We start from the raw sequence: 23,920 nt of genomic DNA, 5'->3' as shown, positions 1-23,920 counted from the left end.
TTTCAGTTAGAAATTTTTTTATAAGTAAACTAAATGTACATTAAAACTCTTGAAGGCTTCCCATTGCTCTAAGAATAAAACCCATACTCCTTTTTCAAAAGGTGTATAGTGGTCAATACTTTGTTCAGATAATGTTAAATTTTGAAGCTACTTTGTTAACATGTAAAAGTTGTATTTGACCACATAGAATTAAAAACTTGAAAACTTCCTACCTCATTAACATTTTTCTGACAGAATTTTAATGACATGAACTTTAAACTGTTCACATAGAGAACTTTCAACATGTTACTTGAAGGAATTTTATTTGTAAGTATTGGAACCTTTTACTTATAACAAGTGTAAGTGAATACCATAAAAAGTAACTTCTCTGAAATGGTTATCAAAAGATAAGATGATCACACCCTGGCCAGTGTGGCTAACTTGGTGGGCCAGTGTGGCTCAGTTGGTCATCTGGTGCACTGAAAGGTTGCCAGTTCGATTCTCAGGGCACATGCCTGAGTTGCAGGCTCAGTACCCAGTAGGGGTAGGGCAAGAGGCAGCCAATAGATGTTTCACTCTCACATAGATGTTTCTCTCTCTGCCTCTTCCTTCCTCTTTCAAAATCAATTTTTTAAAAAATCTTTAAAAAAAAGGTAAGATCAGTTTTTTATTCTTGAAGTCATCTTTAATGCAAAAGCAAAGAAAGAATCTAAAGTGAGCAAAGAGAGTTTATAAGAAGTGGGAATTTGATAACTTTATGATGAAATTCTATTAATTTCCCATGTGGACTGGGAAAAGACTTCATTTTGCATAGTCAGGAGGAGTCATTGGCATAGTCTGTAGAAAACAAATCCAGAAAAGCCTGGGGGAATTTGGAAAGAGGCTAAATGAAAGGCCTATTTTGCTTCTACCCTGATAGCTCTTGCTGTTTCTTTCATTTCTTCTTTCTTTTAATTGAGGCTGAGGTAGGCTAGGGAAGGAAATACGGGCATGTCTAGTTTGCAGAAGGTTGTCAGTTTCCTTCTGCATTTTTCCAGTGTCTCTACACACTTGACTCCCTTATTCCCTACAGCAGTTTCTCAACTTCAGCACTATCAACATTTTGGCTCAGTTTTGTTCTGTGGGCTGTCAGTGTACATTGTAGGCTGTTTAGCAGCATCTGTGGTCTCTATACCTTGGATGCCAGACCTCAAGTTGTAATAACCAAGTGTCTCAAGACATTGCCACATATCTTCGAGGGGGGTGGGCAGAAGACAGAATTGCTCCAATTGAGAACCACTGCCCTAGGGGAATAAACTAAATATAGTAAATCCTCATTTAATGTCATTGATAGGTTCTGTGACTTCTATTATTTTTTAAATTCTCGATACGATTTTATTGATTTGTTTAGAGGGAGAGAAGGGTCGGGGTAGGGGAGAGATGTGAGAGAGATACATCAATCAGTTGCCTTCCATATGCACCCCAACTGGGGATTGAACCTGCAACCTAGGTATATGCCCTGACCAGGAATCGAACCCAGAACTCTTTGGTGCATGGAATGACACTCCAACCAACTGAACCACCTGGCTAAGGTGGTTCTGTGACTTCAAATGAAACGATATATAATGAAACCACTCCTACCAATTAAAAGAGTTTATAATTGGTATAAACAAGAGTTAAATTCCTACAGCGTCTCATTGTCATTATAACAAAATGCATTATTCGAGGACTTGTTGTAGTAATGATACATGTAATTTACCAAAGATAGTTTCTAGAGAGAAGTGTTTCTTGTTGTCTTGCTGTCCATCTTCTTACTGCATGATCCAGACCCTGATACCTCTTTCTTCTTACCGCTTCAACCTTCCTCAGGAGCTTGCTCGGGTCTCTTCCTGTTCCAGTCCTTGCTACACAGTGATGTCAGCATTCTCTCTGTAAAATACAGATTTGATCATGTTACTCTCTTGCTCTTTCTCTCTCACCCTTGGATATAGAATAATAGTATGAACCAGTAGTATTAATTGATCACAGTGCTGTGCATTTTATAGCTATCAAGTAATTTTATTTTTTATTTTTCTAAAGATATCTTTATTGATTTCAGAGAGAGAAAGGGAGAGAGAGAGTTGAAACATCAATGATGAGAGAGTCGTCATTGATTGGCTGCCTCCTTCATGTCCCTCACTGGGGCTCGAGCCCACAACCCAGGCAGGCATGTGCCCTGCCCGGGAATCGAACTGCAACCTCCTGGATCCTAGATTGATGCACAAACCGTTGGGCCATGCCCGGCCGGTCACGTAATTTAATTCTTACAGTAACCCTATGCAGCTATTCTCTTGTTATTCCCAATCTGTAGACAAGAAACTGAGCATAGAGAGGGTAAGCAGTTTACTTAAGGTGCTATAGTTAGTAAGTGGCAAAGCTTAAACCCAGCTCTGTTGACTGCAGTTTTCTCTATCACAATGTCCCCGTGGGGCTCCTGTGTGCATTTTTACCTTCTTTCTACCCAACCCTCCCCACATCATTCCTCAGTCACAAAGGTCCGCTTACTTACCTTCTCACAGTTACCTTGTACTTTCTCAACCATGACCTTACTTTCACTTTCGCTTTCTTTCCTTGGAAACCCTGCTTCTCTTTTTTAATAATTCTGCTCAAATATCACTGTTAAAGTGGTATTCCGCCTTCCCAGGTAAAGTTTTCCATTCCATCTTCTAGAATTTTGTTTATTTTTCATTTTTGGCATTTTCCTTATTGAGCTGTATATTTTTGTTTATTTCCATCTCCCTATTACATTGTGTCTGGAAGACAAGGACTATTTTGTCTTTATAAACCACAGGGCCAGTGCCTTGCACTTAGCAGATGTGAAAAATGAGAATTTTTAAAATGAGTTTTATTCATACAAATATTTTTAGAGATTTTATCTTTATAATGATGGAATGTGGGATCTTATTAATCCTTGAGAATTGTTGCAACCAAGGTACAGGGATGTTTTATATCTCATTAGCTGTTACAGAATTTAATAATAAAAATTTAATAAAATTTTAATTTTAAAATTTAAATAAAAATTTACTAAAAATTTTTTTATTTTCTATTTTGACTCATCTTTTCCATCAAAAATTCTTATAGTGTTAGATATATGTTTAAAGCATATTAGGAAGTTTTATAAATATTAACTGTGACACAAATAATTGGAAGAATAATTAATACTATAAACATTCTAAATATTTCTGTATTTTCCATTGTTTACCCAGGTTTTAAAAATAAAACTCTTCAGTTTCTAATTAAGTCATTGTTTTCAATTTTTTTAAATTTAACTTATTAAAAAAATTTGACACCTTTTTGGGAGACTTATACAAGAATTTTTAATGGGAAAATTAAGGTCAGAAACTAAGATGAAGCCAGGTTGGTATCTCTACCTAAAACACATGCCATAAGATCCTACCTATCCTGATGTTAGAAGTGGGCCACAAACTTGGCTTTGCTTTTGCTGTGGGCAAAGTAAACAAGAAAACATGATTAGTTATGTTCATGTTGTAAAACCAACCAGAGAAATTTCTTTTATGGGTCCTTACAAAGAAGGACTATCATATCAAGTAGGTGAACCATACCTTCAGCAACATCCATGCACTAAATGCAGTTACAGTTTAGTGTAACACATATCAGGCTATTCAGTGCAGGCCAGTGGCATACTATGTAGCTTACTAAAGGATAGTCTGAGGAGCCAAAATGAGAGCTTACAATTCTAAGATTAAATAAATTTGAAATATCTAGAGCAGCATTTCCCAAAGCAGATGGTCTCTTTTTTTAAAATTGATTTAAAATTTAAACAGTTATTTTGTAAAGCAAGTACTTAAAATTTTCTCTTAAGTTTTATTAACTACAAACAATTTCAGAACCCATACCTTCATATTTTAGTCCTTGGTATACTAAACTCCAAAGTGTTTCGGCACTGGAGTCACAAAATGTAGATGCATTGAAATAATATACTTAGGGTAAATGTGAACAGATGTGCAAGTCTCCTCTGAACCCCCCAAAGTTTTTTTTTTTTAAAGGTTCCATAATGAATCATGTATTTGTAATTATAGTGAATAGATTATAGAAAATATTAGATACCTAGAGGCTATATATGCATATGGCAAAAATACTGGATTTTTGGAACTCTTATGACGGTGGTTTGGGAATTGTTGACCTGCCAGCACTATTCAGTTTACCCTGAGGATAGAAGTGTTCTATAGCTGCACTGTCCAAAATGGTAGCCAGTAGCTAAGGTGGCTATTGAGCACATGTAGTGTGGCTAGAGTAACTGAGGAACTAAACTTCTAATTTTATTTCATTTTAATTAACTTAAATTTAAGTAACTGCATGTGGCTAGTAACTAACGGTTGAGGAAGCTCAGTTCTAGAGGGCAAGAAAGACTGCTTAGGTTTCAAGCTATGTAAGAGAGAATGGCACTAAGCTCAAACTTATATTCTCCATCAGTAACTGAATAAAGAAACACTGTATTTCTGAGACCTGTGTTTTAAGATAATCAGTGATTATATTTGTTTGCTTTTCTATTTTGAACTTGAAAATTAACCAGGATGTTTAAGTACATGATTCATCTTTTAGATATTAGTAGAATTGTTAGTGTTAGGCTAAAAACTACATATAAAATTCTTTGTAAGATTGAAACATTTACTTATAAAAGTAGATAGCTATGGCTATACTGATATAAGACTATTTTCCTGCAGTTTCCAGAGTGTGGATTCTTTGGCATGTATGACAAAATTCTTCTCTTTCGCCATGACATGAACTCAGAAAATATTTTGCAGCTGATTACCTCAGCAGATGAAATACATGAAGGAGACCTAGTAGAAGTTGTCCTTTCAGGTAAGTAAATAGCTTTTATTTTGTTGCCTTCTTTTTCAACAAGCTTTATTTTTTTTATACTAAATGCTGTGTTCAATTATACTTTGTCTTTGTACTACAGTTGCTTCTTTCATCCATTATAATGGTTACCATGTGATTTTTACTTTCAGGAAGATTATATCACAGATGAGAAAGTAGGAAAATAAGCCCTGAATTACTTATTTGAGTGTTACTAAGCTAAGGGGATTGTCAGTTGAACTAGAAGAGGAATAGACTCTTCTTTGAGTCAAAGAAATAAAATAATTACAATGAAATTCTGTCCCCCTTTCCCCATTTTTGAGAATAAAAGAAGAGAGTTGGGGGTTCAGAGAAGAAAATAAGAAAATAAAAGAAGAGAGAATAAAAGAAGAGAATAAAAGAAGAGAGTTGGGGGTTCAGAGAAGAAAATAAGAAAATAAAAGAGAAGTAATGAAGATGTGGAAGAGGCGACTGCAGTGCTGGTTGTTTCCATGACTTAAATAATGCTTCTTCCCTTGTTCTCAGTGGGCATTTTCTTACCTCTCTTTCCTTTCCCCCTCTCACCCATTCTTTCCATTCATTGTTCCTTAGCTCCTGCTATTTCAGATCTCATCCAGTAACAGGTTGGCAGGTTGTTAGGGAGGAGTGTAAAGGAACAAAGAATGAATATAGTAGGCCTGTAAAACTTCTTGTTGGGCAGGGACTGAGGTGGGGGAGAGAGGAAAAGCCTGAGAGGAAGGGAGGAAGAGAAGGAAGAGATGGAAGGGAGGGAAGGGAGGAAAGAAAGGAAAGCCAGCTAAGAGTCCAGAGTCCTGCCACCACTTTTTCCTCTTTTCAGACTCATTTTTGCAGCCTGTTCTTGAGATCCTCTCCGACCATTACCTTTCCTTATTAGTCCCTGATCCTTCCAGTTCATCTAGCACCTACATTTATCATTCATCTGCTATACCACAACCCCAAACATCTATATACTTCTCAGCCCTTGTCTTCCTCTTCACTTTGGAGGGGCTTCACTCCCTGCCTTCCCCGGAGGTCATGCTCCCATCCATTCCTTCTTTGTTACGGACCTTTCATCAGGCCACTGTGGATAATGATGATTTGTAGGTGTAGGTGTAGGTGAGATGATGTCTCCTGGTAGATGTGTCTACTGTTCAGTTGCTTAGAGAGGGGAGAGAAGACACTTTCTTAACCACTAGGACTATAGAGAACACAGAGAGCATATCCTGAGAGTGCAAGTTAGAGTGAGTACATTTCTCACCGGAACATTGCTGTAAATTGAGGTCAGGTTCCACAATTTTGTTTGTTTGTTTGTTTATTTAACTGTAGTGTTCTGTTTCTCAGTTTATAGTAAGTTAGTCAGTTTTTAATTGTCTAAGGTAGACCTAACAACTGTTTTAAAATCCAGTCTTGTACTATGAGAAAAGGTTTTTGGAGGTCAAAATATTTACCTACAGACCTACTTTTGGAGCTGACATTAATTGAAGCTGATGAACTTCCTAAAATAGAGTTTAAAAACCTCAATATTAAATGCTAAAATTATTTTTATTTTTATGGTCAGATGAAACTGTCAGAGAAAAAAGATTCTGTACTTTGACCTAAATGAACATGACTAACATTCCTAAGCTCATAGCAATTACAAATATAATAAGGTTTATTTTAATATTTTTCTTTTTTAAAAGCTTTGGCTACAGTAGAAGACTTCCAGATTCGTCCACATACTCTCTATGTACATTCTTACAAAGCTCCTACTTTTTGTGATTATTGTGGTGAGATGCTCTGGGGACTGGTACGTCAAGGACTGAAATGTGAAGGTATGTGTTCTAAAGTTTGTATCATTTGAAACAGGATTTCACATTTGCATTCCCTAATCATCAGTGAACGAATACGATCATTAGTTGGTGACTAGGTATTAACCCAGGTTTAGAATTGGAGAGCTCTAGACTCTGGTCCTTCCTCTGCCACTTACTGGGTCATATTCCTGGGCAACTTACTAAACCTCTCTGAGGATCATTTCTCTTTCTATAAAATGTACTCTGCTTCACTGGTTTCATGAAGAGTAAATGGTTAAATGAGGTAATATGGCTAAAATACTTGTCACTAAATAGTGGTTAAATAAATATTAACTTCCTTATTACCTTCTTAAAACGTAAGTCTTTTACATGCAACAGCAAAGGTGTTCTAAATTAGAATTGCTAGGGAATAGGATGAGGTGCAGATTTCTGTTTAAGAAACTCTAAGGTAGCCCTAGCAGGTTAGGCTCAGTGGTCAGAGCTTCGACCCTCAGACTGAAAGGTCCCAGGTTCCATTCCGGTCAAGGGCACGTACACGTACCTCGGTGCAGGCTCGATCCCTGGCCTTAGTCAGGGCGCGTGAGGGAGGCAACCAGTTGTTGTGTCTCTCTCACATCAATGTGTGTCTCTCTCTCCCTTCCACTCTCTCTGAAAAATAATGGAAAACATATTCTTGGTTGAGGATTAGAAAAAAAACCTCTAAGGTGAAGGATCAATAAAATTTTTTGTAAAGGGCCAGAGTAAATATTTTAAGTTTTGCTGGCCATATGGTCTCTGTCGAAACTACTTAACTCTGCTGTTATAGTGTGAAAAAAAATGAGCATGCTGTGTTCCAATAAAATTCTTTATGGACACTGAAATTTGAATTTCATATAATTTTCAAATGTCATGGGAAGGATTTGCTACACAGGCCATGGTTTGTTGAAGTGCTGTGTTTAGCCAGTGTTCTCAAACTTTACCATGCATCAGAATCACCTCGAGGACTTGTTAAAACATCCCCAGAGTTTCTGATTCAGTAGGTCTAGGGTAGAGCTCAGTAATTTACTTTCTAACAAATTCTCAGGTAATGCCATACTTGGGGACCACAGTTCAAGAACTACCGCTCTAGCTAACTTAACCTTTCTAAGTAAACCTTCTTACACATTTACTGTTCTTGAATTTGTTAGCTTCCAGTTAGCCTGTTGTCTGGGTTTTTAATTAGGGTAAACTTTTCCGCCAGAGAAAATAATAAAGAAGTACCTGTTTTTTAATGTAACATATAAGTTTTTTTAATCTTTTTTTTTTTTTTTTTTTTTTTTTACCTTTTAAAATATATTTAGGCTGTGGATTAAATTATCATAAACGATGTGCCTTCAAGATTCCAAATAACTGTAGTGGAGTAAGAAAGAGGCGTCTGTCAAATGTGTCTCTGCCAGGACCTGGCCTCTCAGTCCCAAGACCCCTACAAACTGAATATGTAGCACTTCCCACTGAAGAGGTATGTATTCTAAGGTAATAGAATGGCACTGTACTAGTTATTTCTTGTGTTGTACAGGATATATGACATCATTTTAAAACATAACTTTTATGCTAAAGAATAATAAGATTCCTACAGTTACGAAGCTTAAAATGTGTTATGGAGACAGGGCTTACCAATAGTAATGAACTGCATTTTGTATACTCTGGGATCACATCACCACTTGGACCTCACTGCACTAGTCTCTTAACCAGTATCCCGATTCCTGGTCTTCATACTTTACTTCATGTTACATACCACACATCGGACCATCTTACCACACTATTTGTAGCTTAATACACAACTCCCCATTAGAAAACATTTATATAGTCTGTGGTTCTGACATATGTACTATTCCACATTCCCTGAACACATCCTTGCTTCTCCTACCTTTGCTCCTTTCTATCTTACATGTTTTTTCCAGACCTAGTTGAACAGCTACCTTTCCTGATTTTCCCCTTACCTAGAAGTTATTTTCTGAATGCCATATCACTTTTCAAACGTCCTAATGGTATGTATAGTGTTTGCATACTGGATTGTCCTCAAGGAGTTTATGATCTGTTTAAAGAAAGCAATGCTCATTTCCATGTCCAGCATAATAACTGGTACTTTGTAGGTATACTCAGTGATGAATGAGTGAGTGGATGACCCCACTGATCCTCACAGTATTCCAGTGAGATAGAGCAGTATATCTGTATACCATGAGACAGTTGAGACTGGTCAAACGACTTCACTGAGTCATAGAGCAAATTAGTAAGTGATATTAGAATGAAACCCAGAGCTGATTATTTTTAAATCAGTGACTTTTTCTTATATATTGTACCCCTCAAGTGTAAAGGTAGTGAGTAGATCAGGGAAGAAAGAAATAATTTTCTTTTTCATCTAATACTACTTAAAATGATTTATATTCATAGATTACAATCTTCTTATTTAGTTGCTTCTGTAAACCCTTTGGTCTTTCTGTCAGTTAACACTAAATTCAAGCCTTTGGCTGTTTTCTTGATACCCTAGTCACAAGATTTTGTAAACTGAGGCACCAGAGTAAAAGCTTCTGAAATTCTTTCACAAAAATCCCATATTTCCATATTGCTTAGCCGTAGTGTGAGATTTTTAAAGTAGAAGAAGACTGCTATCGCATAAGGAACTAAGAACAGTGAGTTATAAAGATATGCAAGAGCTTGAAAACAGATTGGTAATAGCAAAGCTAGTGCATTTTATATATGAACTGCCATGGAAACATAGCTGGGAATGGGGACAGTAGGATAGAAATATGTTCTTTTAAGAGCCCTACGTATGATTTTTGGTATGCCAGCTACCCTTAGGTGGATATTACTAGATTAGGAAGTAACAGGATGGAGCAGATGAATAAGGCATTACGTTTTAATTCATTACTTTACATTTTATCCTGAAGATGAAAATTCCAGAGGGAAGTATAAGAAGTAGAGTATATGTTTGAATTGGTTAGATTGTGCAGAGTATTTTAGAACAAGTAGAAATTGTAGAGTGGAATGTCAGTCCATGCATGCAGTCTCAAAAAGGAAGGAAGCACAGTGAGAGAAAACTCGGGGGAAAATCAGGGAAGGAAGAGTAGGAAAAGAGGATACTGTAGAGGAGTGGAAGAGATGGCAATGAGCAGAGGGAAGCAACCTCAAATCTGAGCGAAAGATAGGAACTAACTCTCAAGTGGCTGTACAGTAAGAGCCTCCTAATTCTCATGTGCCAGACTTGGTGCTGTGGCACAGTCCTCCCGCACTGTTCTCTACCATGTCCCCGATACCCCTATCTCAGCAGGATCTGACAAAAGGCAATCACTGACTGGCCGTTGGGATACAAAGGGATCTGGTAGGAAGTTCTTCCTTATAGGGATATCTTACAATTTGTTGATGACTGGCTAAATTATTCTTATTCCATCTTGTGTGTTTTAAACTTGAGAGACACAAAGTGGTAGAAGCAGGAGCAAGAAGCAGAGTGTTGAGTCACCACTGGACTAGGGAGCCAAGGATGAACAAAGGCCTGAAACATCTGTTTTTGGTTCCTGCTGGCTTCTTCGTTAGCTTTGCAGAATCACCGTGGTGTTCCTTTTGCTGAAGGTGCTCTGTACATAGCAGCATGGGTAAAGGGGGCCAGGCTAGAGCAGGACACCTTGGACAGATAAAGCATACAAGTTTGGTTTGGGTGTTAACATTCTTTTTGTACTTTTCCTTAAACTACTTCATAATTCATTTTAGAAAATTGCTGGCTACACATTAGAGGAAAACTATACATCAGAGGCTATACTTGTATTTTTATAGTGCTCTCCTCCATTCGTCTGGCCTTTTCTTTTTTCTTCCTACTTCTCTTCAAAAAAATGTTTTCTCCCCCTCCTTTCACTTCTCTCTTACACTTCTCTGTCTCTTATTTCTTCTGGCTTCTTTTCCTTCTGTTGGTTGAACATATCAATGCAGAATGACTCAACTTTTCTGAATTACAGACACTACTAGTTACAGAAAGCATGTGAAAGATCTCAGGACCTCAGTTTTAGCAGTGGCGATGCAAGTAGCTACAACAAAATCTGTAATACATATAGAAAGTAGTTAGGCATTTGGATTTTATGCTTGAAAACATGGACTGTATTCATTTTTGTATCCCCCATGCATAGTATAGTAATCAATGAACGTTGAATGAATGGGATGAGCCACATTCAGTTGACATGTAATTTAATATTATTTCTTTTGTATGTATAGAAAGAACCATAGTTGTAAAAATCCACTTATCCCTCAGGTTACACAAAAATTTTTAACCAACACCTTTAATTTTTTTTTCTTGCTCAAAAAATGAAGAAATGTAAATAACTGGAAAATGTTTAAAATATAAGGAACCTCTTAAAGCTTAATTACTCAGGGTAAATTTGTTTCAGTTTTGTATCTGCCATTATGTATATCATCATCATTAATTAGACTTAAAGTTTTACATACATATATTAGTATTAAAATTAATTTGAAAAACTAATTTGTTTTTAATTATTTCCAGAAATTATGTTCAATAACTTAACAGTGATAACACTTTCTATATTTATTTGCTTTCTCTGTGGTTAATTCCTTGGTAAGGTTTTTGGAGGGATTTGAACATCTGTTATAAATTGATTTTAAGCCTTTTGTTTTTTATTTGAAAAATGCTATATATGCCTGGCAAATAATAGCTAACCAGTGACTGTATGTAGGGGAAGATGAAAATATCCTTTTTAAAAAAATGATAAATAGCAAAGAAATCTTTCACTTTTCTCATTCAAGGGTTGACAATTTAAGTTTCCAAAGCAAACTGATGAGATCCACATTTTTAGTTTTGGCTGTAGTGTTTTAAAAAATGACTTTTGTGGTCAAGCCCTGCTCTTAATATTTTGTTTTTAATATTGACTTATACTTACAGAAATTACTTATATTTTAGTCACATGTTCACCAAGAACCAAGTAAAAGAATTCCTTCTTGGAGTGGTCGCCCAATCTGGATGGAAAAGATGGTAATGTGCAGAGTGAAAGTTCCACACACATTTGCTGTTCACTCTTATACCCGTCCCACAATATGTCAGTACTGCAAGCGGTTACTGAAAGGCCTCTTTCGCCAAGGAATGCAATGTAAAGGTAGGATTGGATGTTTTTCTTAAGTGAAATTTAAATTTGCAGAAACTTATATCTGCAAATATAGGTTTAAAACATTTATATTTAGAAGCATTAAGCAAAGAAATCACTCTCGTAGTTGTTAATTTAAAAAAGAAAGAAGAGCCCAGCTGGCATGGCTCAGTGATTGAGCATCAACTCCATGAACCAGGAGATCATGGTGAGATTCCTGGTCAAGGCACAATTCCCAGTAGGGAGCATGCAGGAGGTAGCCAATCAGTGATTCTCTCTCATCATTGATGTTTCTGTCCCTCTCCTTTTTTCTCTCTGAAATCAATAAAAACATATTTTTTAAAAAAGAAAGAGCCCAGCTGGGCATGGCTCAGCAGTTGAGCATCGACCTAGGACCAGGAGATTGCGGATCAATTCCCGGTCAGGGCACCTGCCACGGTTGCAGGCTCGATACCCAGTCAGGGACGTGCAGGAGGCAGCCAATCAGTGATGACCCTCTCATCATTGATGTTTCTATCCCTCTCTCTGAAATCAGTAAAGATATATTTAGAAAGAAAGAGAGAAAGAAAAAAGAAAAGACACACATATTAACAACTACTACTACTGTCTGCAATATGTGTATAGGTAACAGGAACTGTGCTAAAGAAAAATTAAAATATAAACAGAAAAACTAGAATTTGGATTTCTGAGATATGGTTGCTTAACATTTGCCAATACAGAACAGTTAATAGGCAGGTAATCTCCTGCCTATTTGAGTTTAATTAAGTCTTTCTGGTTCCAAAGACAGACACTTCCTAAGATATAAAATAATTATTTCCTTTTTCCATTAAATATTCATACACACATACTACAAGAGTTTTGTTATTTTTGTTTTTAATTATGTAGCGAGGAGAGTTGTATAAAAACTGTCATTCCTGAAATAAGTGGAATATAGTAGAAGTCACTTGTAATAGGGACCACCGTATTTGGATACTAACCCAAAACACTGTCATAGTATTCCAGAAACAGCTGTTAATGACCATGTTTTCATTAGAATAATGGAATAATTTTTTCTACTTATATAATGCTTTAATGCTTTTTAAAGTCAGTTTTATCTTTTTTTTATATTGCATTATCTTCTCAGCAATCTGTACAATAGTGTAAAACCAAAATAGAGTTTAAATGTGTTATTAGTCATTAAGCCAGGATATGATAAGTAATCTTTCTATAATTGTATGTACTTATTTTTCATGTGATTATTTTAACAGTTCTTGGTACCATGCTTTATTATATAATAGAAGTATTTGTGGAATTGAATAAATTAGTTTTATATAAGTAAACATTATATTTGAGGTTCTTTGCAATAATAAATTCTCTTTACAGTACAAAGTCAAATAATTATATATAAATTTAACTTAAGTATATAAGAAAATTTTCTTGGTAAAAATATGATAGCATAGGGGAACATCAAATAGAAAACAAGTTGTACGTATGTTGTCAAGTATTTAATAACCATCAGGCAGGCATAATTATATGTTGAAATTTTATTTCAACAGCTTACTTTTGTATATGAGTTAATATATGTTAATACTTAAAAATATCAACACTAAAGTGTATTGGCAAGCAGCCACTAAGGAATGTTTTGGGAAAGAACATTAATAACAGATGTACAAATTCTAGCCAACAGATTATCTTAGTAAAGGTAGTAAAATAGTGCTGCTCTGCTCAGCAGAGCAGAGACATTCTAAAACCATATGCAGAAAAGTACAATATTTTGTAGAGGAACTAAAATAAATATGTAGATTAATGAATTTTGAAATAAAACCAGTTCACTCTGCCACTGAGTTATTAGTTTAACTTTTTAGAGCTCTAAAAGAATAATGTTTGTGATTATATTGGTTCAGAAAGTATTAGGTTATATTTCTCATTAGTTTGATTATCAATCAAAAACCATCAGAATTTACTTTAGTGATTCTTGTATCTTTTTTTTATTATTTTATTTTTTAATCCTCACCAGAGGATATGTTTTTTCCATTGATTCTAGAGAGAGAGGAAGGGAGAAGGTAGAGAGAGAAACATCGCTACACGAAAGAAACATTGATTGGTTGCCTCCCACAAGTACTCCAATCGGGGATCGAACCCGAAACCCAGATATGTGCCTTAACCTGGAATCAAACCCATGACCCTTCGGTGTACAGGACACACTCAACCAACTGAGCCACACTGGCCAGGGCCTTGTGTTTTTATAATACGAATTTAAATGCTTAAAAAATAAAATAGTTATTTTTGTTCACTTTTCAAGCTAAGAACAAAAAATAATAATTTAGTGAAGATAAAACAGTTATGCTGGATTATTTGAGAGAAAAATACAGTTACAAGAACAGCTATTCATTTATGCACTCAGTCATCTGTTTTTTACTTTGTTATATTAAAACTACAAGACAACTTTAGAGCATATATAAAATATAAGAAAGCATAAACAAATTAATAAAACATGAGTAGGAAAAAAAACCATAAAACATGAGTAGGAATACAGAGGGGAAAAAATGCCTGCCATTAGAACCTACATACTTGCTGCAGATGGGCCACAAATTTGGCTCTACATTTTCAAAGGGATAATGGAAACCTTGTTATTTTTATAATTTGCGAACCTTAATGAGATAAAAAAAGAATTATTTAAGATATATGCAAGATAATATATATGAATTTTCTCAGGGTGTCTCATTGAAAAAGACAGTGTTATATGATGCAAATTTTATTATCCATCAAATTATTAATTTCATGGGGCTTTTTCTTTTAAGTCAGAACTTGAAATTACCTTTTTACCCAGTTATTGCTGGTAGATGTATTTCAAAGGTGGTGTTAGACTATAGTTACAGCAGTGGGTTTCAATTTTAGTGTCACCTAAAGAGGTTATTAAAACACATTTCTCAGCCCCACTCCCAGAGCTGCTGGTGTAGTAGGTCTGGGGTGGGACCCAAGAGTTAGCATTTCTAATAAGTTCTCAAATGACGCTTAAGCTGCTGGTCTGGGGACCACAGTTTGAGAACCACTGAGTTACAGAGTAGTATTGAACTGCTCATACCTGACAGTGATCTGCAATGCTATCAACTGAGGTTCTTGCAGTCTGAAAGAACCATTTTGTATAAGTGGGAGACCTTATACATGAGAAGCTCAGTCTTTCCTTACAAGGTAGTACGGGAAAGCCCTCACTAATTTCTAATCACTGATTGTGGAATCTCAGCCTCTTTTCTGCATATGCACTTGGTCCTAATAATTAGAAGTTGAAAGTAAGGCCTAACATGTGTTGGAAAGGAATTGAATCAGACTGAGAAACCCTTAATGGGTATTTGGAAAGATGAATGTGAGGTAAGGGAAGAAAACCTGGACTTGCCAGCACATTTTAACTTCATTTTAGAAATAAAGAAACTGAGCCCTGAGGAGTTAAAAATCACTATTAAGGGACAGCCTCAGAATTTGAAACTAGACCTTTAGTTCAAGACCTGAGTTCTTAGTAGAGGAACACTTTATTTTATCATCATTGTCATTTGTGATACTCTATTTGTGAGTGATTTAAGGAATGTCTTGAATCATATTTGATATTGCTGATTTTTTACATAAATTAATAAGCCGAACACTTTATTTTAGATTGCAAATTCAACTGTCATAAACGCTGTGCATCAAAAGTACCACGAGACTGCCTTGGAGAGGTTACTTTCAATGGAGGTAGTATTCTTTTTCTTAATTTTTATAAAAGATTAGGAAAGGTTATAATTCTTCTGTGTATTATATTTGTATAAAGTTATATTCACATATTTTATTTAGTTTTTTTTAACTTTGACTTTTTTTCTGATTTAATAATCAAAATGCAGAGATCAGTAATGGTATACTTTTATTAGTAATTACACCTTCCCATCTTTCCTTTAACCACTTACCACTTTAGAGTCTAATATAGCTAATAGTGCTGCATATCTTCTTTTATCTTTAGACATAAAAAGACTTACTTTAAAACCCTGTTGTTACCCCTAGAACTAACATTTAGTTCTAACATTTATTGACTGCTTGCTATATGCAAGGCACTGTTCTAAGATCTTCCCACATATTGAAATTTAAACTTAAGAACAACCCTTTGAAATTACTTACACTTGAGTTAACTTAGGCACAAAGATGTTAAATAACTTGCCCATGAAATACAGCCAATAAATGGTAGAGTTGGGATTTGAACCCATTTGGTCTGGCTTCTTAGTCCATAGTTATTAGAACACATTGTATAGCCTCACTGTCTCTTTCTCCGTTAAATAATCATTAGCTCAACATTTCTCCTTTTTTTGCCATTTTTTTTTTCTCTTTTCAATATTATATTAATCAATGATTACCATTTTTGGAAAGAAGGCGTAATGACTCTAAACTTTTATCGTAACTTTTTTAAATCATTTCCATAACTGGTAAAAATGGAATGTAAGTAGTTCTGTAGGAGGAAAAGCTTAAGGAATGGAAATTACACAGCTCCTCAAGAGTTTAACATTTTCTCTTAAAACATGTTTTCTGCGGTTGCTGTTTAACACCATTGACAGAGAGAGCATGATTGGTCTTTTTGTCTTCTACATTACTAAAGTCTTTTCATGTATTTTTTCACTTTTACATCTGTTGGCAAATGGATATGAAATACTATTTATATTTATTTTAATGTGTATCCATCTGTACACTAATGAATTTGAGCATCTTTCAAATGTTTACTGGTTACTTAGGGGTTTTTTCCACTGTAAATTGCCTGTTCACATATTTTTTCATTTTTCTGTTTGTATATTTGTTATTGAAGAACTTGATATTCTATCTCATTTTTTGCCAGTAATAATGTGATATAAACTCCTCTCAGTTGCTGGCTTATTTTTTAAGCAGCTTTATTGAGATATAATTTGCATACCTTACAATTCACTCGCTCAGTTTATTCACAAAGTTAATGCAGCTGTCACTATAATCTAATGTTAGAACATTCTCATCACCCATTAGTAGTCATTTTCCATCCACCCTTCACTACTAGCCCCTGGCAGCCACTAATCATATTTTTATCTCTATGATTTTATCTGTTCTAGACATTTCATATAAATGGAATCATATATAGTCTTTTGTGACTAGTTTCTTTCACTTAGCATAATGTTTTCAGGGTTTAGCCACGTTGTAACATATTCCTTTTTGTCGATGAATAATATTCCTCTGTATGAATATATTACATTTTACTTACCCATTCACCAGTCAATGGACATTTCAGTTGTATCCACTTTGGGCTCATTATGAATAATGCTGCTGTGAACATTTTAGCATAATTTCTGTGGACAGATGTTTTCATTTCACTTGGGTGAATACCTAGTAATGGAATTATTGAGTCATATGGTAAACTCTGTGTTTAACATTTTGAGGACTGCCAAACTGTTTTCCAAAGCAGCTGTACTATTTTATTTTACATTCCCACCAGCAGTGTGTGAGGATTCTAATTTCTCTGCATCCTTGCCACCTCTTGTGTTATTGTGTGTTATTTTGATGATTTTCATCCTAGTGAGTATGAAGTGATACCTCGTTGTGGTTTTGATTTGCGTTTCCCTGATGGCTGATTAATATTGCACATCTTTTCATGTACTTATTGGTCATTTTTACATTGGTTTGGAAAATACCTGTTTTGATCTTTTACGCATTTAACTAGGTTATCTTTTTATTACTGATTTGTAAGAGTTCTTTAAATATTCTGGATACAGATTTCTTATTTGATATGTGATTTGCAAATACTTTCATTCTGTGGGCTGTCTTTTTGCTTTCTTGAGGTATCATTTGCAGAACAGAAGTTTTTCATTTTGATGAAGTTCAATTTACTTATTTTTTCTTTTGTTGCTTATGTTTTTGGTACCATAGATATCTGAGAAGGCTTTGCCTAAACTAACCCAAGGTTAAAAAGATTACTCATGTTTTCTTGTGAGAGTTTTATAGGTTTAGCTCTTACATTTAGGTCTGTGATCCATTTTTAAGTTAATTTTTATATTTGGTTTAAGGAAGGGGTTCAATTTCATTTTTTTACATGTAGCTGTCCAGTTGTCCTAGTACTATTTATTGAAAAGACATTTTTCTTTTTCCGTTGAATTGCCTTATAGAAATCAATTGACCAGAATTATAATAGTGGTGGCTAATCTTTTACTTTATTTCTAGTATTATCTTTTGTCATACAGAAATTTAAAATTCTAATCTAATCAAATAAATTAATTTTTTTGCTTTATGGTTTGTGTATTTTTTATCTGCCTTAAGAAATATTTCTTTATCCTAAATAATAAAGCTGTTTTCCTACATTTTCATTTAAGCGTTTTAAACATTTTTTTCCCTTCACATTTAATATACTGTCCCTTTTGAGATGTATTTATATCCCATTAGTATAAAACTCTGAAATTCATTTAAAACTTTGCCAGAACCTTCCAGTCTGGGAACAGATACAGATATACCAATGGATATCGACAGTAGTGACATGAACAGTGATGGTAGTAGGGGCTTGGATGACACGGAAGAGCCATCCCCCCCAGAAGATAAAATGTTCTTCCTGGATCCATCTGATCTTGATGTGGAAAGAGATGAAGAAGCTGTTAAAACAATCAGGTAATATATGTTTAGGTATTGCAAGCTACTTCCAAAGGCAAGGTCGGTCCAGGGGGCTCCATTAATGAAGAAAAAGCCACATCTCTGTAAGTGGAATAAAAATGTAATTTAAAATCTAATTAAATTGTGGCTAATTCTTTTACGTGCACCACAGTATTTCTGAAATAAATTATATTACTCTTGCCATCTACTCAAGATGGAAAGGTATGAGAATTCTGTTTTCTTAAAGAGAAAAATGCTTTATTTAAATATAGTCTAGATGTGATATCTAGCTGTGGAGCAGCTCCTGCGGGGTTCCAGAATTGAACCACCAGTTAAAGCAACCATTTTCACACAGCCTTCACTCAGGCAGATTACCCAGTGTTAGAAGCACAGTAAGAGTATACCTAAGACTCTTACACAAAGATGGTGGTGATGAATTTGAGGGCAATTTTCATACTACCACAGTTAATCTGACTTTTAGCACTTTGTAAAAATGCTACTTGATTATAAAACTTATTTCTATGTTAACAGAAATTCAGTATTTTGTGTATATATATATATACAGCCCTATAAGGATGTACTGCTTTGTAGTAGAATATTAACATTTTGGCAGGTTTTGTTTTTTATTGGCAACAAAGAGGTATTAAAGAAAATGGGCCATTTATCAGTCTAACATGGCAGAGTTGTCATTTATTCAGTTTGGCTTATCCTTAAATTATAGGTCTTATCATTAACTAAAACTCGTTCATCCAATTTGGAGACTATTGAAAGAACTTAGTTTCCTAAGCATGACTATTTCATAATTTTAAGAAGAAGTATTTAACTGTTTGAGACTCAAATTCAAAAACTGTTTAAACACCACACACAAAAAACAAAAAAGTTTTTTCATACCCCCCAAATTGCTCTTTTTTCCAGCCACACTGTTACTGACCTGTGTTTCAATATTACCTGATTTGACTCATTACATTATTTTCTTAATATCTGTAAATAATTTTCTTTTTAGTATTTTCTACTAGAAGTTCTAACAACATGAAACAGTGGAAGTGGAATTTGACTTTTGAACCATGAAAATTTGAGTATAGGTATACTTGCTTTTTGCCTGGTTGTGAATTTACTAATTTATCATGCTGCCTAGGGCGGGAAGCTTTCTCAACAGCAATCCCAAAGGGGAGCCTCTACCAGATCTTCTAAATGAGGGGGCTGGGGGATTTTTCTCTTCTCTTTATTGTTATCTTAGTCTTTTATAGATCAACTGTGTGTCAGCATAACAGGATAATTTATTTTCTTCTTTAGCCATTGTCGTCTTAAGATATTTTGAAATATTTTAGCTCATTATCAAAAGGCTTAATTTATAGTGTGTATATGATTTTTTAATTGAAATTATCAATATTTATCATAACTATTTTTTAGTCCATCAACAAGCAATAATATTCCGCTGATGAGGGTCGTACAATCCATCAAGCACACAAAGAGGAAGAGCAGCACAGTGGTAAAGGAAGGATGGATGGTCCATCACACCAGCAGGGACACCTTGGTCAGTAATCACAGGCGTTTAAATATGGTAGTGAAACTGTTACGTGCTTTCTTTTGTGCATTTTTAAATCAAAATGAGAATGAGATATATACTTATAAAGAGTTTTTAAAAGGCAGAATATTTAACGTATTGTCTTACAAACTGGTGAAGCAGTAGAAATTCAGAAAGGGTCTAAGGATAGACCCTTTGCATAACACTTTGCAACAAACACCAAACACATAACCTATGAAAGAAATAATTGATAAGCTGAACTTTATTAAAATTAAAAACTTCTCTATGAAAAATAATGTCAACAGAATGGAAAGACAAGACACAAACTGGAAAATATTTGCAGAAGACACATTTGATAAAAAACTATTCTCCAAAATATGGAAAAAACTTGTAATACTCAAGAGTAAGAAAACACAATTAAAAAATGGGACCAGGACCTTCACGTATACTTTACCCACAAAGGTACACAGATGGCAAATAAGTGCATGAAAAGATACTCTACATTATATGTCATCAGGAAAATGCAAATTAAAACAACAAGATACCACTCTACACCTATTAGAATGGTTAAAATCCAGAATGCTGACAACACCAAATGCTGGTGAGGATATAGAGCAACAAGCACTTCCTTTTTTTTTTTTTTAAATATGTTATTAATTTTAGAGAGGGTTAGGGAGAACGATCGATAGAAACATAAGTGAGAGAGACATCCGTTGGCCACCTCCTGCACACCCTCTACTGGGGATCAAGCCCGCAGCACAGCCACGTGCCCTGACCAGAAATCGAACCAGTGACCTCTTGGTTCGGGGGTCGATGCTCAACTACTGAGCCACTCCTGCTGGGCAACAGACACTTTCATTCATTGCTGAGGGGAATGCAAAATGTTACAGCCACTTAAGATGAAAACTTACGTCCATATAAAAACCTGCGTATGGATGTTTATAGTACCTTTATTCGTAATTGCCAAAGCTGGGAAGCAATTAAGTGATCTTCAATAGGTGAATGATAAGTAGACTGTGGTACATCCAGCAATGAAATATTATTCAGCACTAAAAAGCAATGAGCAATCAATCCATGAAAAGACGTGGAAGAACCCGAAATATGTATTCTTAAGTGAAAAGCCAATGAGTAGAATTCACAGACAAAGTAATACAAATGACTCTTAAACATAAGAGCTTGATCTTAAGGTACAATTTAAAATTTCACTGAACACCAGTTTTTATTTATCCCTGTAGCAAAGATCAGAAGTGTGGTAACATACTGCATTTGTGAATGTGTGAGTAAACAGGCACTCTCATGTTGCTGATTAGCCTTTAAATTGGTAAAATGTTGTGCAGGATAATTTAATACTGTCAAGCAAAATTACATATGCACATATCTTTTGAGCCAGCAAGCCAATCTTTAGAAATTTAGCCTATAGGTAAGTTATATATCTATGTGTGTGTAATGCATATGTATTTACATGTGTATGCATAAAATTCTCTCAAAGGATTCCCAAAACCTAGTAACATTGCTGTGTATACATACGGGAGGAGTGGTATATGAGTGATGGTGGGAGTATACTTTTCACTATATATCTTTTATATTTTTTCAGAATTTTGAACCTTACAAATTTTAAACCTATTAAAAAGTACAAATTTATGAGTAGAAATGAAAGGAAAAGGACTTTGGAGGAATCATCATTTTTGAACTTCACAGTTTTATATTCTTTATTTTATAGAGAAAGAGGCATTATTGGAGACTTGACAGCAAATGTCTAACATTGTTTCAAAATGAATCTGGATCAAAGTATTACAAGGTAAAGATTTCACATTAAAAAACATACATTAAAATATTGTAGGTTTTCTAAATGTATCTGAGTAATACTCATTAATTGTTATACTGGAGTAAACCTATTATGATTCTGCCTAATATAGTTTAGAGAAGTAACTGTTCAGTTCCTTGTTGTTGAAGTACGTGTCCCCCACCCATCCATCTCACCCCCAATAATAGTTCTACCAAAGGTAGTTTTTTTGTTGTGTGTTTCTTTGGTTTTGGTTTGCTTATCAGGTTTCTGCTGCTTTTCTTCTGGTACCATGACTCAGATTAAATTGTTTAGAAACTCACATGATCATTGCCTGCCCAGAACAGGCCAACATGATATTCTGTGTTTCTCTGGCCTTCCATTTTACCTTGGGTCCCAATTCCCAAGTGCTTCTTTTGGCTCATCTGCTTTGTATTGTATCCTTTGCTGGGCTTGCTCCACATTTTGCCATGTCACTGATCGACACCAACAAGTTTGTAAGTGTGGCAGTTGTATCAGTAAGAGAGAAAATAGAGACAAATGATTCAAAGTTAGTTGGTTGTTGTTTTTTAATAAACTTTTTTTGCCTTAGGAATGGACTAAACATAAATGGTTGTTACAGTTATGGACAGAACCAGAATGGAGTGCTTAAACAACCTACACTGACATTCTAATTTGCTGTTATTATTTCTGCTTTGTACTCCTTTTGGGGATATATGTATCTTGCAGAGAGCAGCCAGTAGAGAAGTAGTTGTTGGGGTGTTTTAATGACAATTGAAAAGTGACAAGTATTGGATCTAGCAGCCTTCGGCTTCCTAACTCCTCTCTTTCCTTACATTCTAATAACCTGCGATAGGCCTGAATCACGGACAGTTGTTATACTTCATGGTTTGCCTCTGTCCCTGCTGGACATGCAGATCATTCAAGGCAGATACTATCGTAAGGCTTCACTGTGTGTTCCATGGGCCACGTACTTGTGTTCATCTTCATAGCATTTATTAGAAATGCATATCTTTGTTTAGTGTATTGAAAATAAAAACAGAGAAGTTTTATATTTTCCAATGCTTAATTTTTTACTTCAGGAAATTCCACTTTCAGAAATTCTACGCATATCTTCGCCACAAGATTTCACAAACATTTCACAAGGCAGCAACCCACACTGTTTTGAAATCATCACTGACACTATGGTCTACTTTGTTGGTGAGAACAATGGGGACAGCTCTCACAATCCTGTTCTTGCTGCCACTGGAGTTGGACTTGATGTAGCACAGAGCTGGGAAAAAGCAATTCGCCAAGCCCTCATGCCTGTAACCCCTCAAGCCAGTGTTTGCACTTCTCCGGGGCAAGGGAAAGATCACAGTAAGCAATAAGCTTGTTGATGGCCTTTTTCTTTTTTTCCCTTTGGTTCTTAAGCATTTTGTGGTGTGGTCATGTTTTCTGTATGTATTTTTAATGCTCATTTTAAGCTTTGTCTGGTGTAACCAGTACCATTAGTTAATTCCTTTATACAGTTATGTTGGTTATAGTGTATACATATATACTACATACATACATACATTTATACCCTAGCGCTAAGCTCCAGGGTCAGTCTCCCTACATTTCAATCCTAGCTTGGCCAACTTGCTATGTGACGTTAGACAAGTACCTCTCCTCATAGCACCTTTATAGGGTTGTCAGTATTAAATGAAAAACCTATAATGTATACAGCAATGTTTGGCATCCATGAATTCGCATTGGATTAACTACTGGTATTAGTATTTTGCTTCATATATATAAAACAGGCTGTATATAAAGTGTTTTGTTTCACATCACACTCGTGAAATCTGTGAAGTCAGAAATACTCTATTTCTTTTAACAAAACATTCAGAAATATTTTAAATATTGTAACATATGCCCTTTGCACCAACATAATTTGATAAAGGTTCAAGTGAACACTTAATCAGAAAGCCATACTATAATGGCACTTTCCCTCCATTGGCATTATGTCATTTATGGGGAAACATAATTCATTTCTTAGACAAATATTTTTAAATGGAAACAGCCAGTTTCTAAGTATAGTTTATTTCAGTTCAGCTATATTATTTTGTGCAGCTATTCTTGGGCATTATGCTGGCCCTGAGCTAGAATACAAAAGAAAACCAGAAGTTTTAAAAGCTGTTTAAGGAGATGAGACATATCCACAAGTGTTAGATGGTACATAAAGCAGTAAAGTGCAAAAACGAGTGATGCATTACTCGAGGAACTCAGATGTGGATAGGAAGAGTAAACAGACTTCATGGTAGAAGAACCTGATTTGAACTTGGATCTCAGG

At 35.1% G+C, this 23,920-nt stretch overlaps 1 protein-coding gene across 2 annotated transcripts in view; it reads left to right on the top strand.

The window, feature by feature from the left end:
- PRKD3 (protein kinase D3) overlaps positions 1-23,920 on the top strand; it is a gene marked incomplete at its 3' end in the record, with an annotated part of 55,949 nt that overhangs the window by 16,160 nt on the left and 15,869 nt on the right. For both annotated transcript variants that reach the window (XM_081157223.1, XM_081157224.1), the window contains exons 3-11: positions 4,683-4,821; positions 6,498-6,629; positions 7,928-8,085; positions 11,527-11,719; positions 15,335-15,412; positions 18,136-18,319; positions 19,712-19,835; positions 21,547-21,624; positions 22,692-22,968. In XM_081157223.1, coding sequence (XP_081013349.1) covers positions 4,683-4,821; positions 6,498-6,629; positions 7,928-8,085; positions 11,527-11,719; positions 15,335-15,412; positions 18,136-18,319; positions 19,712-19,835; positions 21,547-21,624; positions 22,692-22,968 — 1,363 coding nt within the window. The remainder of the gene's footprint in view (positions 1-4,682; positions 4,822-6,497; positions 6,630-7,927; positions 8,086-11,526; positions 11,720-15,334; positions 15,413-18,135; positions 18,320-19,711; positions 19,836-21,546; positions 21,625-22,691; positions 22,969-23,920) is intronic.

The sequence above is a fragment of the Miniopterus schreibersii genome, assembly GCF_964146895.1.
Source record: "Miniopterus schreibersii genome assembly, chromosome: 13".
Lineage (NCBI taxonomy): Eukaryota > Metazoa > Chordata > Mammalia > Chiroptera > Miniopteridae > Miniopterus > Miniopterus schreibersii.
Note: the sequence above shows the minus strand (reverse complement) of the source record. Positions and strands in the feature narration are given on the sequence as shown.